This window comes from Mesoplodon mirus (assembly GCF_964341445.2).
Source record: "Mesoplodon mirus genome assembly, chromosome: 1".
In the NCBI taxonomy this organism is placed as follows: Eukaryota; Metazoa; Chordata; class Mammalia; order Artiodactyla; family Ziphiidae; genus Mesoplodon; species Mesoplodon mirus.
This window is the reverse complement of record NC_138976.1, coordinates 62,123,903-62,139,527: the sequence shown is the minus strand read 5'-3', so window position 1 is coordinate 62,139,527 and position 15,625 is coordinate 62,123,903. Positions and strand designations below refer to the sequence as shown.

General features: G+C 38.7%; 1 protein-coding gene and 1 pseudogene across 2 annotated transcripts in view; one reads left to right on the top strand and one right to left on the bottom strand.

The window, feature by feature from the left end:
• The window catches only part of CCDC171 (coiled-coil domain containing 171), a gene marked incomplete at its 3' end in the record, with an annotated part of 345,924 nt that overhangs the window by 109,408 nt on the left and 220,891 nt on the right, over nt 1-15,625 (top strand). The window contains exon 11 of the mRNA XM_082603964.1: nt 7,875-7,977. Within this exon, the coding sequence (XP_082460090.1) occupies nt 7,875-7,977 (103 nt within the window). The remainder of the gene's footprint in view (nt 1-7,874; nt 7,978-15,625) is intronic.
• Nucleotides 6,433-7,171, bottom strand: LOC309802722 (RNA-binding protein 7-like; annotated as a pseudogene). Its single transcript has one exon. The product of its transcript is annotated as an RNA-binding protein 7-like (transcript).

The following is a 15,625-nucleotide window of genomic DNA, read 5'->3' as shown; positions in this document are numbered from 1 at the left end:
ATAAGACTGCTCCCCCCTCCCCCCTTCCCTACACACACACACACACACACACACACACACACACACACACACACACACACACACACACACACACACACACACACACACACACACACACACACACACACACACACACACACACACACACACACACACACACACACACACCCTCAGAGGCCAGTTGCAAGTGTTTCTGACCACCCAGCTATAAAGCGGAGGTTTCCACAACTTCCTTCTCAGGTTCCATTAATTTGCTAAAGTGGCTCACAGAACATAGGAAAACAGTTTATTTACTAGATTGCAGGTTTGTTTTTATAAAAGTATAACTCGGGAACGGCATAGGGCAAGGTATGTGGGAAGAGTCTCTGAGCTTCCATGCTCTCTGGATATGCCATCCTACTGGCATCTCCAGGTGTTTCCCAACCCAGAAGCTCCTGGAACCCCATTCTTCTGCATTTTCATGGAGGCTTCATTATGTAGGCATGATTGATTAGATCACTGGTCATTGGTGATTTTACGTACTTGTTTATTTATTTATTTATTTATTTATTTATTTATTTATTTTTGGCTGCATTGGGTCTTCGTTGCTGTGCGCGGGCTTTCTCTAGCTGCGGCGAGCAGGGGCTACTCTTTGTGTTGGTGCACGGGCTTCTTGTTGCTATGGTTTCTCTTGTTGCAGAGCATGGGCTCTAGGCATGTGGGCTTCAGTAGTTGTGGCATGAAGGCTCAGTAGTTGTGGCTCGCGGGCTTAGTTGCTCCGTGGCATGTGGGATCTTCCTGGACCAGGGATCGAACCCATGTCCCCTGCCTTGGCAGGTGGATTCTTAACCACTGTGCCACCAGTGAAGCCAGCCATTGGTGATTGATTCAACCTCTAGCTTCTCTCTCCTCCCAGGAGGTTGGCGGGGGTGGGGGGTGTGGAACTGAAAGTTCCAACCTTCTAATCACATGGTTGGTTCCCCTGGCAACCAGCCCCCATCCTTAGGTTATCTAGGGTCTTTCCAAAAATCAACTCATTAACATAAAACTCAGATGTGGTTGAAAGGAATTTTGACAACCATTTCACCTTTATCACTCTGAAGCTATTTCGGGAACTGGGAGCAAAACTAAATAGTATAACAAAAGATGCCTTTATGGCTCTTATACAGGAAATTACAAGGGTTTTAGGAGCTATGTGCCAGGAACCATGGGTGAAGATCAAATATATATTCCTTATTATAAATCACAATGTCATACAGTATGCCAAATCAATGTATAAAGATAGATTATCTCATAGTTTTTAAGTAACTGGCTATACATAAGAGGAAACAATATAACTAAGTCCCTGCCATATTGCTTACATCAAACAAATTCTAGATTGATCAGAGTCATAAAAGAGGAAGATAAAGAGGGAGGGGATATAGGTATACATATAGCTGATTTACTTCATTGTACAGCAGAAACTAACACAACATTGTAAAGCAATTTTATTCCAATAAAAAAAAAAGCACCAGAAGAAAAAGGGAATTTAGGTGTTTTATAATCTTGGAGCAAGGAAAGTACGACACAAAATCTAGAAGTCCCAAAGCAAATTATCGATAAATTTGATTACCTAAAAAATTTTTGTTTCTAAGAATGTAGTCAGAAGGCAAATGACAAGTTAGCAATAATGATTTGCAACATGTATGACAAAGTGATTGTTTCCATAATTTGCAAAGGACTGTAATAAATCACTATGGAAAATGTGGACAATGTAATATAGAAATGGGCACATGAGAAGGCAGTTCACAGAAAAAGAAATACAGGTGGCTCATAAACATATGAAAAAATGCTTAATCTTATTTAAAATTAAGGAAATGCACAGTAAAATAAGTTGATAATGCTTACCATTGGAAAGGTATGGGGAAATAGGCACTTCTGCTGTTCATTGTAGTTTACACAAGTTGGACTCTTTAGAGAGCAATTTGATAACCCTTGTCTAAAAATAACTGTACATACCCTTTACCCATCAAATTTATTTCTAGGAGTTTATTGAGTAGATATACTTGAATGTGCATGCAAAGATATAGAAGTACATATGTAAGGGTGTATATTGTAGTATTGTCACTAGTAGAAAAAATGCAAATAACCTATAAATCTTAGCAGTAGGGGACTGGTTAAATTCATTTACAATGGATAAATTAATTCATCTAAACAATGGAGTGCTATGCAACTGAAAAAATGTGATGTGGAAAGGTGTTAAGAGACATACTATGAATGAAAAAATAAGTTATATACTATGATCCTATTTGAATTTAAAATTGTATATAATATATATTTATATAAATAAAATTTTTATTATATAAAATATAGTTTTATTATATATAAAATTATATATTAAGATTTCTATAATTATAAAGCAAACTCTGAATAAAATGTACCTATGAGGATTGAGTTACCTTCTCTTTTTCTCAATTGCTTGATTTTTTACTGCAAGGATAATGTAGATAAACTCAAAGAATTTAATAGAATACTTAAATGTTTAATAATTAAAAGTAATGATTGGGCTTCCCTGGTGGCACGGAGGTTGAGAGTCCACCTGCCGATGCAGGGGACACGGGTTCGTGCCCCGGTCCGGGAAGATCCCACGTGCCGCGGAGCGGCTGGGCCCGTGAGCCATGGCCGCTGGGCCTGTGCGTCTGGAGCCTGTGCTCCGCAACGGGAGAGGCCACAGCAGTGAGAGGCCCGCGTACCGCAAAAAAAAAAAAAAGTAATGATTAAAAATAACTTTACAGTGTATTATCACATATATATAATTGGTGCTTTATAAATACTGTGTTTTTTCAGATAAACTTTGGTGCCCATTGGTAATAATATATTCCATTTTGACTCTTTTACTTATTTAATTTTTTAATAACTAAAGTTTGGTGTTTCTTTTTCTATGGATATGAATCTTACGTCGGTCTGTGAGTCTGTACTTTGATAATATCCAGAAATCTTCATTTGGGCCTCTTTGCTCAATTGGTCCTCATAGTGTTTCCTAACACATTAACAACGTGTATGCTTATTTGCCATGGGAAAGTGTTTTTTGTTTGTTTGTTGGCTTGTTTTATTTGCAGTTTTTCAAAAATCTAATTGAATTTTGAATGTAATAGGTACACATAATAAACGATTTTGAAGATAAAAGGTTATACAGTGAAAAGTAAAATTTCTTTCTTCCCAACCTTTGGCCACCAAGATTCTCTTCCCAGAGGCAACCCTAGTTACTACTTTCTTGTGATTCTATGTAGCGATTCTCTCTACATTTACAGATATGCACACATACACACACACATGAATTTTACACAAATAGTAAAATGGTAGCATATTAAATATACTGTTCTCTTTTTTCCCCCTGATATTAACTTGTTTAATATGATGACATTAAAAAGCATGTTACTAATGATATGCTAATGCAGAAAATTTAAAGTCTGGTTTTGTTTTGTTTTTGTTTGTTTGGTTTTACTTCCCAACTCAGAGGGCTTTCAGTTGGACATTGGATCGTTTATTTTATAGTAGAACATACCTTTTCCACCTCCTCTTTTGTTTTTAACTCCAAGATATAGCTTAGAGATCTTTCCATATTAGGATATGAAGAAGAGCTTCCTCCTTCTATTTAAAGTCATTGTAGATGAATCCTAATTGATTTAACAATCTTCTGTTGATGGCATGTTGGTAGCATGTTTAATATGATATTTAACTCTTACTTTATCTACTCAGTATTGTCTAGGTGCTGGGGATACATTGATGAGGACAAAAAATAAAAGACCATATTTTTATTGAGCTTGAATTCAATGAGATAGACATTAACAAAAGACCTACTCAAATAAATGTGGAATTACAACTCTAATAAGTGCTGAGAAGATTCTAATAGAGGGAATTGATATACTCAGGGAGTAAAAGATAGCTTTTCCAAAAAAGTGATAATTGAACTGATGTCTAGAGACAGAATTATTAGTTTTGCATATTTTACAGATGAATTTTGCCCTGTAATATCTATATCCATTTCTTCTGTTTCTATAAGCATGCCTCTACCTTGTCAGCTTTTAAACATGCTTAAGTTTCTCACTCATTAAAAAAACCATAACTCTTCTCCATCCCTACTCTTCTTTCCAACTACTGCCCTTTATCTCCCCTTCTCTTCTTACCAAAAAAGTGTTGTCTAAACTTCCCGTTTCCATTTACTTATCTCTCACTAAATTAAGACAAAAAAGTACAGGCTTACTCCTGCTTTGACCTGTTCTAGTCTGGGTTATAACAGATTTCATCATGGTCACCAGTGACTTCCATGTCCGGTGAACACTTGTTAGTCTCCATTTTGCTTGAATGTTCTGTGACATTGGACATTGGACAGGTGACATTGAAATGTTTTTGTAATCTTGGTTTTCATGACATTATCCTCTTCTGTTTTTCTTCCTCCTTTTCCGGTCTTCTTTGCTGACTTTTTCTTTTCTAAGTATTAAATTCTGGAGTTCCTTAGTCTTTATCCAAGGCTCTTTTCTCTTCCCATCAAACACTCTCAAGGCAAGCTCACATATCCCTAGATGAATCCCAAGCCTATATCTGACTTCTCTTCTGAGCTTTATGCCATTATGTCCAGCTGCCTCCTGTATTTTTCTACTTTATTTGTTCATTGTTAATTCAAATATATTTAGGGTCTGTTATTTGCCAGGTATTCTACTGGTGCTGGGAGTCTCATAAAGGTATTTTAATGGAATATGATCAAAACAGAATTTATGATTTACACTCCCTGCCAAAAACAAGCAAACAAGTAAATAAACAAACAGAAATAGCCAAAATAAGACCTTTTCTACTTCCGTCTTTCTCACTGAAGTACTGAAATACGCCCAACTCTTCTAGTCCAAAACCTTGGTTGGGATCAGTCTTTTTTTTTTTTTTAACTTATTTATTTTTGACTGCGTTGGGTCTTCGTTGTTGCGTGCAGGCTTTCTCTAGTTGCGGTGAGCGGGGGCTACTCTTCGTTGTGGTGTGCAGGCTTCTCATTGTGGTGGCTTCTCTTGTTGTGGAGCATGGGCTCTGGGTACACGGGCTTCAGTAGTTGTGGCTTGCGGGCTGTAGAGCACAGGCTCAGTAGTTGTGGCGCACGGGCTTAGTTGCTCTGTGGCATGTGGTATCTTCCCGGACCAGGGCTCGAACCTGTGTCCCCTGCATTGGCAGGCGGATTCTTTTTTTTTTTTTTCTTGTATCCTTAGTGTATTGTATCTATAGATCATATTGGGAAGAATTGATATCTTAACAATATTGAGTCATTTGACCGTTGAAATGGTATATCTCTCCATTTATTTAAGCCCTTTAAGATTTCAGCAATGTTTTGAAGTTTGTAGTATACAGGTCTTGCACCTTTTTTGTCAGATTTATTCCTAACTATATCATATTTACTTATAATATTATAAGTGGTATTTAAAAAATTAAGTTTCTTATTATTCACTTCTACTATATAGAAATAGAATTTCAATTTTGATGTTATATTCTACAGCATTGCTAAACTCACTTATGATTCTTATAACTTCTTGTGGATTCCATCAGATTTTCTGTATAAATTTTTCTTTTTTGTTGTTGTTTTTTTTCCACACACACACACTGTATTTTATTTTTACAAGAGTATAAATAAACTGACACCAAGCATTGTAAATGGATGGCCACAACAAAAGCAACAGTGATTGCAATTACCAAACACGAAACACATTCATACTATGTCATAATATTGACATTCAGTCCAGTAGTCCTCCACTGTAACAGGTCCTTTATTTTGCAGTGAAAATTGATTTGTATATTTTTTGCCTCTGAGTCCTTGTGGGATTTTTTTTTAAATTCAAACAGAAAGCCACAAAAATTATAGTCATCCTCATCAGTTCACTCAGTCCCATGTAATTAATTTTTTTTTCTCATCTTGATCTTTTTTTTTTTTTTTGTGGGCCTCTCACTGCTGTGGCCTTAAAGGTTATTGAATCTGTAGATTGCCATTATATACCCCAAAAATCCGATTCCCTAACAAGAAACTTCTTGCAATACAAAAAGATAACAGATAATTAAAATATTTGCTTCATAATACAACTTATCGATATAATACATTCATTCCTCAATTGTCTAAAATGATTAGGAATTGTGGCACTTTCTTTTGCATAAAACCCTTTCCTCTTCTTAAAACCCTGAGGTGAAAGGTTATTAATGTAATAAAACTAGAACCACAATTCTTCTCATTTCTGTATTAGACTGCAGTTAGGTTTAAAAATTTTTATAAAGAAATGTGACAACTTGTGAAGCTGCTCTATAGAGTTTTTTTAAGAAAACATTCCCAGAAACAACTCAACAAAAAAAGACCCTATGAAAACATCCTTTTAACACTTGTTAGCGTCTAGATGAGCGCCATTTTCCATCTCTACCACTGTCTCCTCTGTTATCATAGTCATGGCTCTAGCCATTGTGATTTCTCTCTTCACAGAAGAAATCATCTCTGTTTCCTCTGTAATGATGGCCAGACCCGTGATCAGTGAAAAGCTGTTCACGGCTATAATGTCTATCCACTATGTAGGGATGAGAATTCTGTCTGACTTTTTGCCATGATAATGGTGTATCTTGGCGGCACTGGGAGGTTGAAGACTGGTTAAAAGTATGATTATGTGACTGAACTGATGGGGAAAATCCTGGTTGATCCAGATGTGGAGAACCAAATTTCCCTCCATATGACATCTGTCTCAAAACACTGTTCATCACTGCTTGTCTCTGAAAATTTTCTGAAGAAGAAAAAGATCTTTGAATTATCGGTGCTGATGGAGTCATGTTTTCCACTGTCCTTTCATACCTGCTAGGAGATGTGGAAGTAGGGCTTGAACTTCCAACATGATGCTGGGGATATGACAAACGGACCTCCTGTGAGGCATGGCTACTTCCTGATCTAAACTGAATTTTGATGGGTGGGCCTTCCAAAAAGTTTGATTCCGTTAAGCAGATTTATGGCATAAGGAACAGATACTTCACGTTTGAAATTCACAAATGCAAACTGCTTTGGTTTACCATCCTTATCTTTTGGGATTTCCACTTTTTTTACTGGCCCAGCCTGGTGGAAAAGCTTGAAAAGCAGCTCCTCTGTCACTTTCGTTTCAAGGTTGCCCACAAAGAGAGTACGATCCGCTTTGGCTGCCACCGCCCCCATCTCAGCATCGCCGCCTCCCGAAAAAGTGGGGTCAGTCTTGACTCCTCATTTTATCTGAGCACTTCTCCAATCTCATCTAATCCAATCCACTCCAATCCACTCCAATCCAGTCAATGTCATCTAACCCAGTGCAGTGTTACCAAGGTTGGCCATTGCACCTTCTAAGTATACACCCCCCACACAACATCCTTCAGTGCATACACCCCACACCCCTTTTGCTCTGCTAAGACCCTAATCTAAGCTACCATCACCTCTTGAGTAAACTGCTGCAGTTCCTTATAACTGGTCATACTGCATTCACTTTTGAACACCATCTGGCAATTTGCTACATGACTGCAAGCGTGATCTTTTAAAGTTTTCCTTAATTTCTCTGTGTCTCTGTTTCCTTATCTGTAGAATTGGGATAATGATAGCCCTTCCCTCATAGATTTGTTGTGAGGATAAAACGAATTACTATGTTAAAATACTGAGAATAGTGCCAGGCACTAAGACCTCAGTAAATTGTTATTGAGACCTTACACAGTATTGCATTAAGCCAAGTAAAAGGTATGATTACGACAGAAAGAAGTTTATTAATAATAGATTTGAATGGAGTAATTATTAGCTCATTTACACTTAATTGTGCTATATGTGTTTACATAAAAAATCTGCAACTCTTATAATGCGTGACCTTATTATGTGTAATTTTTTTCTTAATTAAAAGGCTAAGAAGCACCAGGCTTTTCTGGTAGAGACATGTGAAAATAACGTGAAAGAGTTGGAATCAATCTTGGACAGCTTTTCTGTGTCTGGCCAGTGGACATCAGGTTAGTTGAAGGTATGAAATGACAGATGCATCTGTCAATGTTCCAAAGTCACTGCATTTTGGGAATTCTGCAGATGCCTCTTATAGTCCCTCATCTCAACATGTTTTGATTTGATGACATGATAAGAGCAGTTCTCACAGCAGTCAGTTGGCCTAGCTGGCTAAGAAAGGGTGACGGACTGTGGACCTGCTGTTGTCCTCCCAGAACTTGATTTACAAGTGTTGGTGTCTGTATGATTGGACAGACAAGGGCTCACTTGCTGTGTTCTGAATCCAACTGAGAAAAAAGTCCTTACAGTATACCTGCAAGGGGAACAGATGTTTCCATCAAACTGAGCCAAATTCTGAGGCAACCTTCAGCAACTTAAAGGTCATGCATTCAAAAGGTTATGTAGGACACAGGCTGTAACACAGTGCATATTCTACACTATTGCTTTCTGAGCTGGTTTTCTCCTTGATTTCCTACTACCGTATACATACTCTCCAGATAAAAGTGCTTAGGTAAAATGTTTCGGTTTTAGTATTAGCCCACTTAATGTGATAAAGAACTGTAAAGATTGTATATTGGTTAGGCATATTTTGGGAACTAGGAAAAGCATTAGTTGGCTAATGAGTTCCGTCCATTCCATGATTTCTACTTCCTTAATTTTTTTGTGTGTATGCCATTTATGTGTGCTATAGTAGCTTTGACTTAAATACTTTCACTTTTCTACCTGTTTTCTTTTGCCATACTGTCAGCTTCAAATTATTTAGTTGCTTTCTAACTCAGTTATATTTTTCAAAAAAGCATATAAAATTAAATTCCTTACACCTTAAAATAGCTTGAAGACTCTGTTTTTCTAAAGGAATCAAACAGATATTTGGCAAATGAGTTCTTTAGGAAACACTTAAGTTCAGGAAAGTTTGTTGTCCTCAAAAAAAGCAGAAAGATATGAACGAGGCCTATTTTCACATTATGGATCTGCAGATTTCTGTTGGTGAACCATTAGAAATTTAGTGTGATTTGCTATTATCTATTTTTAACTTTGTTTTTATTTAAACTTTTTCTAAAAGCATTAGTGTTTCATGGTTCGTTACTGTGGAAAACTCAAGGTGTATACAAGTGACATAAAACTATAGATATCCACTTTTTAATTGTATTTGCTAAATAAAGCTTTGGAGTATAAAATTTTCTTTTGCAGTGGTACTGTTTTATTATTGAGATGTATCATTGTTTAATGGTTTTAGGATCTTTAAAAGTTGTTAAATTATTATCATAGCATATCTTAATGCTTCAGTATTCAGAGTTGAATTAGAAAAGCTAAGAATAATGAGGTCATGTCTCCTTTGAGGTTTAAAATTAGTTGATAATAAAGCAACTCATAAGTTATTACTAAACCTATAGAAAAAAGAATTGTCTGCAGTGCAAGTGCAGAGCCTTAACCATTGGACTGCCAGGGAAGTCCTAGTAACAATTCTTTTTGAATGTCCTAGTTTCCCATGTATATATGCACATCCTATATATTACAGAGAAAGTGTTCCTGGGAAAGGGACTGTGTGCTGAATTAGTGATTTTTGTACTGTTATAGTGGTCTTTGTTTCCATATTGTGCTGGTTATTCACTTTTTACTTGCCCTAGAATCATTCTCCTATGGTCTCTGTTTTGCCTTGTAGAGGCTGACCTCTGTGGACTGCATGATCTGGGCTCCTTTGCCCTCTGGCTTTGGGGTTGGATTTGGACAGTGGGTGCACCAGCAGGAGATTAAGAGGGTGGAGGAAGAAAGGAAAGCAAAGAAAGTCAGGGTGTTTATTTCCCCTGCTCCCTCTGTTCCAGTGCATTCCTGGCAGTGGTTTCATTTTTGGCAGTTACAGCTTCTGTCAAGTTGGGTCCTCTTCTGCAGCTGTGGCTTGTGTTGGACTATGGTAACAACGTTCCTTCCAGTTGACCCCCCGTAAGCCATGGTACTGGTTTTCCAGTCTTGCTGGCTCTTCGTGCCTCATCATATCTTTTTGGTTCTCTTAACCTGTTCACATTTCTGTAAATATCTTCATTAAATTTTCTTCCAGTGAACTCTTCTGAGTATGCCATTTCTTCCTGCTGATACCCTGACTCATTCACATACCTGCTTCAGACTTGATTTTATTTTTGCTCTTGGCTTCCATGAAATAGCCCTGTATAACTATAATGGACTCCCTTTCTGCTCATACCACCTCAGGTTGGGTTTTTGTTACTTAACAAAGAGGAATGTAGTTAATAAACCTTATTGCTCAACATTTTATGGAAGCGCCTGAACAATTGAGATTGCCTTACTGCATCAGACCTGGCTTCAACTACACAAAGATGACCAAATAATTTGTTCCTCTGAAATGAAATAATTAAAAAACTTATCTTAGGATAATTCAAGGGTGTGTGTGTGTGTGTGTGTGATTGTTTATATAAACATGTATATATCTCATAGTATATATGTCTTTAAGAAAAAATCTGTTTCAAATAGAAATATTCTTACTATGTGATGGTAGCACAGCTTTAGAATTTGTTACAAAATTAATTCTGTTATCTTGGAAAGGGTTTTCCAGAGGGATCCTCTGTTTCGTAGTTATGGCAAGTAGGCCATAGTACCTTACCCCCTTTTATTACCTCTTCATACCTTTCAGTTCAATATATACTCTACCTACCACACCACCCCCCCCACTTCCATTTCAGGAAAAATAATCCATGGTAGAAATTTAGAGGGATGGTTACAAATTTTTCTTTCTTTTTTTTTTTGACTTGCTCTTTAAGATGGTAGGAATGAAAGCTAATTTTCTGAATGAATTTTAGTCCAGAGTTGACAGCAGTTGCCAGGTGTTCTATTTCCTGTCTTCTTCAGATTTCGTGGTCTTCTACATGAAGAAATCTTTCTGAAGCAAGAGTAACTCATCAGTTTATCTTCATGTAGCAGATAAGGCGAAGTTTCAGTTAGTCTAAGACATTCAGGAATTTATTTACTTAGAGGATTTAACTTGATCTTTACACCAGAAATCAATGTGACAGTTTACACCTTGTTTCCTAGTGCCTCCAACACCTCTTCCCTCTCGTTCCCCTTCGGTCTCTTTCTCTAAAGCCATCAGAATGAGCATTTGAAAACCTAAATTAGAGCATGTCATTCCTTTGCTGTAAAGCTCGCTGGGCTCTGCACTTTGCTAAGAGTAGAAACTGAAGTGCGGGCAATGGCTTGCAAGACCCTACATGGTCTACCCCTATTTTTATCACTTCTTTGTCCTCACCTCCTACTACTCTCCCCATCCGTCTCCCTGTTTGGGCCACTCTGTCCTCTGGCTGTTTCTTGACCATACCAAGCAAGGTCCTGCCTTGGGGGCCTTTGTGTTGGCCATTGCTTTTACCTGAAAAGTTCCTCACCTAGATATATCAGCATAGCTCTCTTTCTTATCTTCCTTGAATCTATGCTCAAATCTCACCTTCTCTGTGAAGCTTATCCACTACCCAGTCCCATGCTGCTTGCCTCCCTACCTCTCTCCCTTTCCTGCTCTACGTTTTATCCCATGGCACTTATTGGTGTCCAACATTTCTAACAGGCTATGTGGTGCATTTATTATTATATCTGCACTGTCAGGGTTCTCCAGAGAAACAGAACCAATAAGATATATATAGATATAACAAGAGGAGATACATTATAGGAGTTGTTGCACATGGTTATGGAGGCTAAGAAATCTCATGATCTGTCCTCTGCAAGCTGAAGAACCAGGAAAGCCAGTGATATAATTCAGTCTGAGTCCAAAAGCCTAAGAAACTGGGGGCCACTGGCATAACTTCTAGAATCTAAAGGCTCAAGAACCAGGAGCAGGATGTCTGAGGGCTGGAGAAGATGAAAATCCCAGCTTAAAAAAAAAGAGTATTTTCCCTTCTGCCTTTTTGTTCTATTGGGGTGGGAGGAGGAGGGGATAGGAGTAGGGAGTGAATAAGGGAGGCCAATGGATTGGATATTGCCCTCCCACATTGGTGAGGGCAGATCTTCTTTACTTAGTCTACTGATTCAAATGCTAATCTGTTCCAGAAACACTCTCACAGACACACCCAGAAATAATGTTTTACTAGATATCTGGGCATATCTTTAGCCCAGTCAAGTTGGCACATGAAATTAACCATCACAATATCCAAGCTCCATGAGGGCAAGGATCTTTGTCTCTTTTATTTACTAGAGGATTTTAAGCAGGTAGAATAGTACTTGGCACAAAGGAGGCACTCGAATATTTATTGAATATGAATGAATAAAAAAGCATGAATGAATTGATAGGTTGAAATTCTATTTTAAATTATAGTTTTTGAGGTTATAAAGGTAGTCATGGAATCTCTTTCAAAATTTTAGCAGCCCTTTGGGTAGTAATCCATAAGGAGTCACCAGGAAGATTGACTTTCCGTCTTCATTGGAAAAGATGTACAGTCTTTCATGGGTTATAGAAATGTCACCTTGATTGCCTACTATTATTAGACAAGGCAGCCTCAATTTACTCAACTAGGGACATTTATTTCCTATTTCTACATTCTACTTTCCACTAAAATTGACACACTACAGCTGCTCATATTTCTTTTGATAGAAATTCTTAGAGTGTGTATGGGGAGAAATCCTTTCCCACTTTGAACCCATGTAGTCTTTCTTCCTCAAGTGTTTCTTCTACTATAGTTTTACCTCTGCCTGAGGATGTTAGCAAACATATAGAATGTGACTTTTCCTTCATTAGGTTCATGGAAGAAAGTTTTTCTTCTGACTCAGTCTTGGATCCTCCTTAGGGTGCTTGACTTTTGTGTTGACTGAGACAGAGCCCCTCCAACCTTCTTCAACCTTTCCTTCCTTGAGGAAATCATTTGTAATACTCCAGATGTATTCTTTTTCTTTCTACTGGAGAGGCTGAAGGACCCTAGGAAATAATAGCAACAGCATTTGATGGCTTTAGGTATGTGCATATCACTCAGGAATTGGGCAGTTTCAGGGACTGTTCTTAGGAAAATCAGGACAACAAATGGTACTTTTCCTCTCCTCTCTCCTCCTTTCTATCCTTAGTAAAGGATTATTGCCTAGATCTAGTATCTTGAGAATTTTAATTGTCCTTGTGAACCCTGTGGCTGGTACCTTTTAATTAGAGGTTCATGGTTTACTGAGAAGTTGAGGATGTCTGCAGCACACAGGTCTCCTTTGGTGTCACTTGCCAGTTTCTTCTCTCTTGCTTCCCTCACCTCCCAATTCACTGAGGTTTACAAACCAAACGTGTCCCAATTCATCATGCCCATAGCTTTGGTTTGTGAAATCCAAAGAAGTGACTGCACTAAGAGGGCTCAGCATTTCTAATGAGATCATTAACTAATCACACAATTAAGGTGGCTGAGAAATCAGGAGTCCCAGGAGAGGCAGTCTGACTCTGAAGGCCTGAGAAACAGGAGACCCTGGTATAAGTTCCAGTCTGAGGCTGAGTCCAAAGGCAGGGGAAGACTGATGTCCCAAATGAAGATAGTCAGGCAGAGAGAAAGAATCCTTTCTTACTTAGCCTTTTGTTCTATTTGGGCCTTCAGTGGGTTAGATGAGGCCCACCCACGTTGGGGAGGGCAGTCTGCTTTACTCAGTCTACTGATTCAGATGTCAGCCTCATCCAAAAATAGCCTCATAGACATACCCAGAAATAATGTTTAACTGAATATCTGGGCCCCTAACCCAGTCAAGTTTACACATAAAATTAACCACCCCTTTTTCTCCCTCCTGCAAACTCCTCACAACCACCATTCTACTTTCTGTTACTATGAATTTGACTATTTTAGGTACCTCATGTAATGGAATCATATATTATCTTTTTGTGATTGGCTTATTTTACTTAGTATAATGTCCTCAAGGTTAATCCATGACATGGCATATGACAGGAATTCCTTCCTTTTTAAGGCAAATAATACTCCATTGTATGTATTTATCACATTTTGTTTATTCATTCATCTGCTGATGGACTTTTGGGTTGCTTCCACCTCTTGGCTATAGTGAATAGTGCTTCTGTCAACATGGATATACAAATATCTCTTCTAGACCCTGCTTTCAGTTCTTTTGGATATACACCCAGAAATGGGATTGTTTGTCTATCAACTTTTATCACAGAACTTGAGTGTACTCAGGTGGGAGTCCTGTGGGATGTCCTGCATTCTAGATATACTCTTTCTTACCACCCACTTACCCTTGGTAAGCAAGACCAATTGTCTTTGTATAGAAGAACCTTCTTTGCTCTTTGGTTTCCTGGCATGAAGAGCTCAGAAATGACCAGGTGACAGTCTCAGCTTCCATTTTTAATGGAACCATTGCTGTGTCCCATGGTGGAAGCATTTCTTCCTTGGGAATTAAGACTTAGACCAATAGAGCCCACAATTCCTGGGATGGGAAGCAGACATTTCACTGGTAGATCATTAGGTGTAATATGAGCCACTCCCATTTCCAACATTTGATTCCTGGACCTGTGATTCCTGGCTATGGGAGAAACATACCATATACTGATTGCTGACTCAGAGCACAAACTGTATCTTTGGAGGATATTATCCTTGTCCCACAAAATGTTGCCATCTAGGGCTTCCCTGGTGGCACAGTCGTTGCGAGTCCACCTGCCGATGCAGGGGACACGGGTTCGTGCCCCGGTCCGGGAAGATCCCACATGCCGTGGAGCAGCTGGGCCCGTGAGCCATGGCCGCTGAACCTGCGCGTCCGGAGCCTGTGCTCCGCAACGGGAGAGGCCACAACAGTGAGAGGCCCGCGTACTGCAAAAAAAAAAAAATGTTGCCATCCAGCCAATGCTATGAATCTTCAAAAGGCCATTACACTATTCTGTGTGCCAGCTACTTCAGAGTGTTGGGAGACATAGTAAGACCAGTGAATTCTATGAAAATGAGCCAATTTCCATATTTCATTTGCTATGAAATGAGTTCCTTGGTCAGAAGCAACGCTACATGGAATACATAATGGTGAATAAGACATTTTGTAAATTCATGGATGACAATTTCAGCAGAAATATTATGGTCAGGGAAGGAAAATGTCTTTCTAGAGTGTCTACCTTAGTAAGAATGAGCATTGATTATCCCATGATGGAAATGACTTAGTATAATCAACTTGCCACAAGGTGACTGGCTGTGCCACTAGAGAGTGGTGTCGTATCATGGATTCAGTGTTTGTCTTTGCTGTTGGTGGATTTGGCACTTAACTGGAGTTGTAATCCTATCAGCCTTGGCGAATGGAAGTCCCTGTTGCTGAACCCATGCATTACCTCTGTCCTTGCTGCCATGACTCCTGTGTTGTAGGGGCAACAAAGATGAGCAAGGACAAAGGTGGCTGGGAAAATATGCTAGCTGACATCCACAGAATGCTTCATCTTGTCCTCCTGATTGTTAAGATCCTCCTCTACTTAAGTTGATCTGGGCACAGTGACCATCTGGAGAGGTCTGTCCACACACTCTTGCCCAGACCACCTTGTTACCAGTTTTCCAATAATGTTCTTTTCGAGTCCCTGACCATTAGCCAAACTGTTAGCTACTACCTCCAAATTAGTGTATATTTGTACCTTTGGTCCTCTCTCATTCCAGACAAAATGATAGTTGGGTCCATTCCTGCATACTGGGAGGATTTTTGCTTCACCACTGTCCTTCAAGGCCA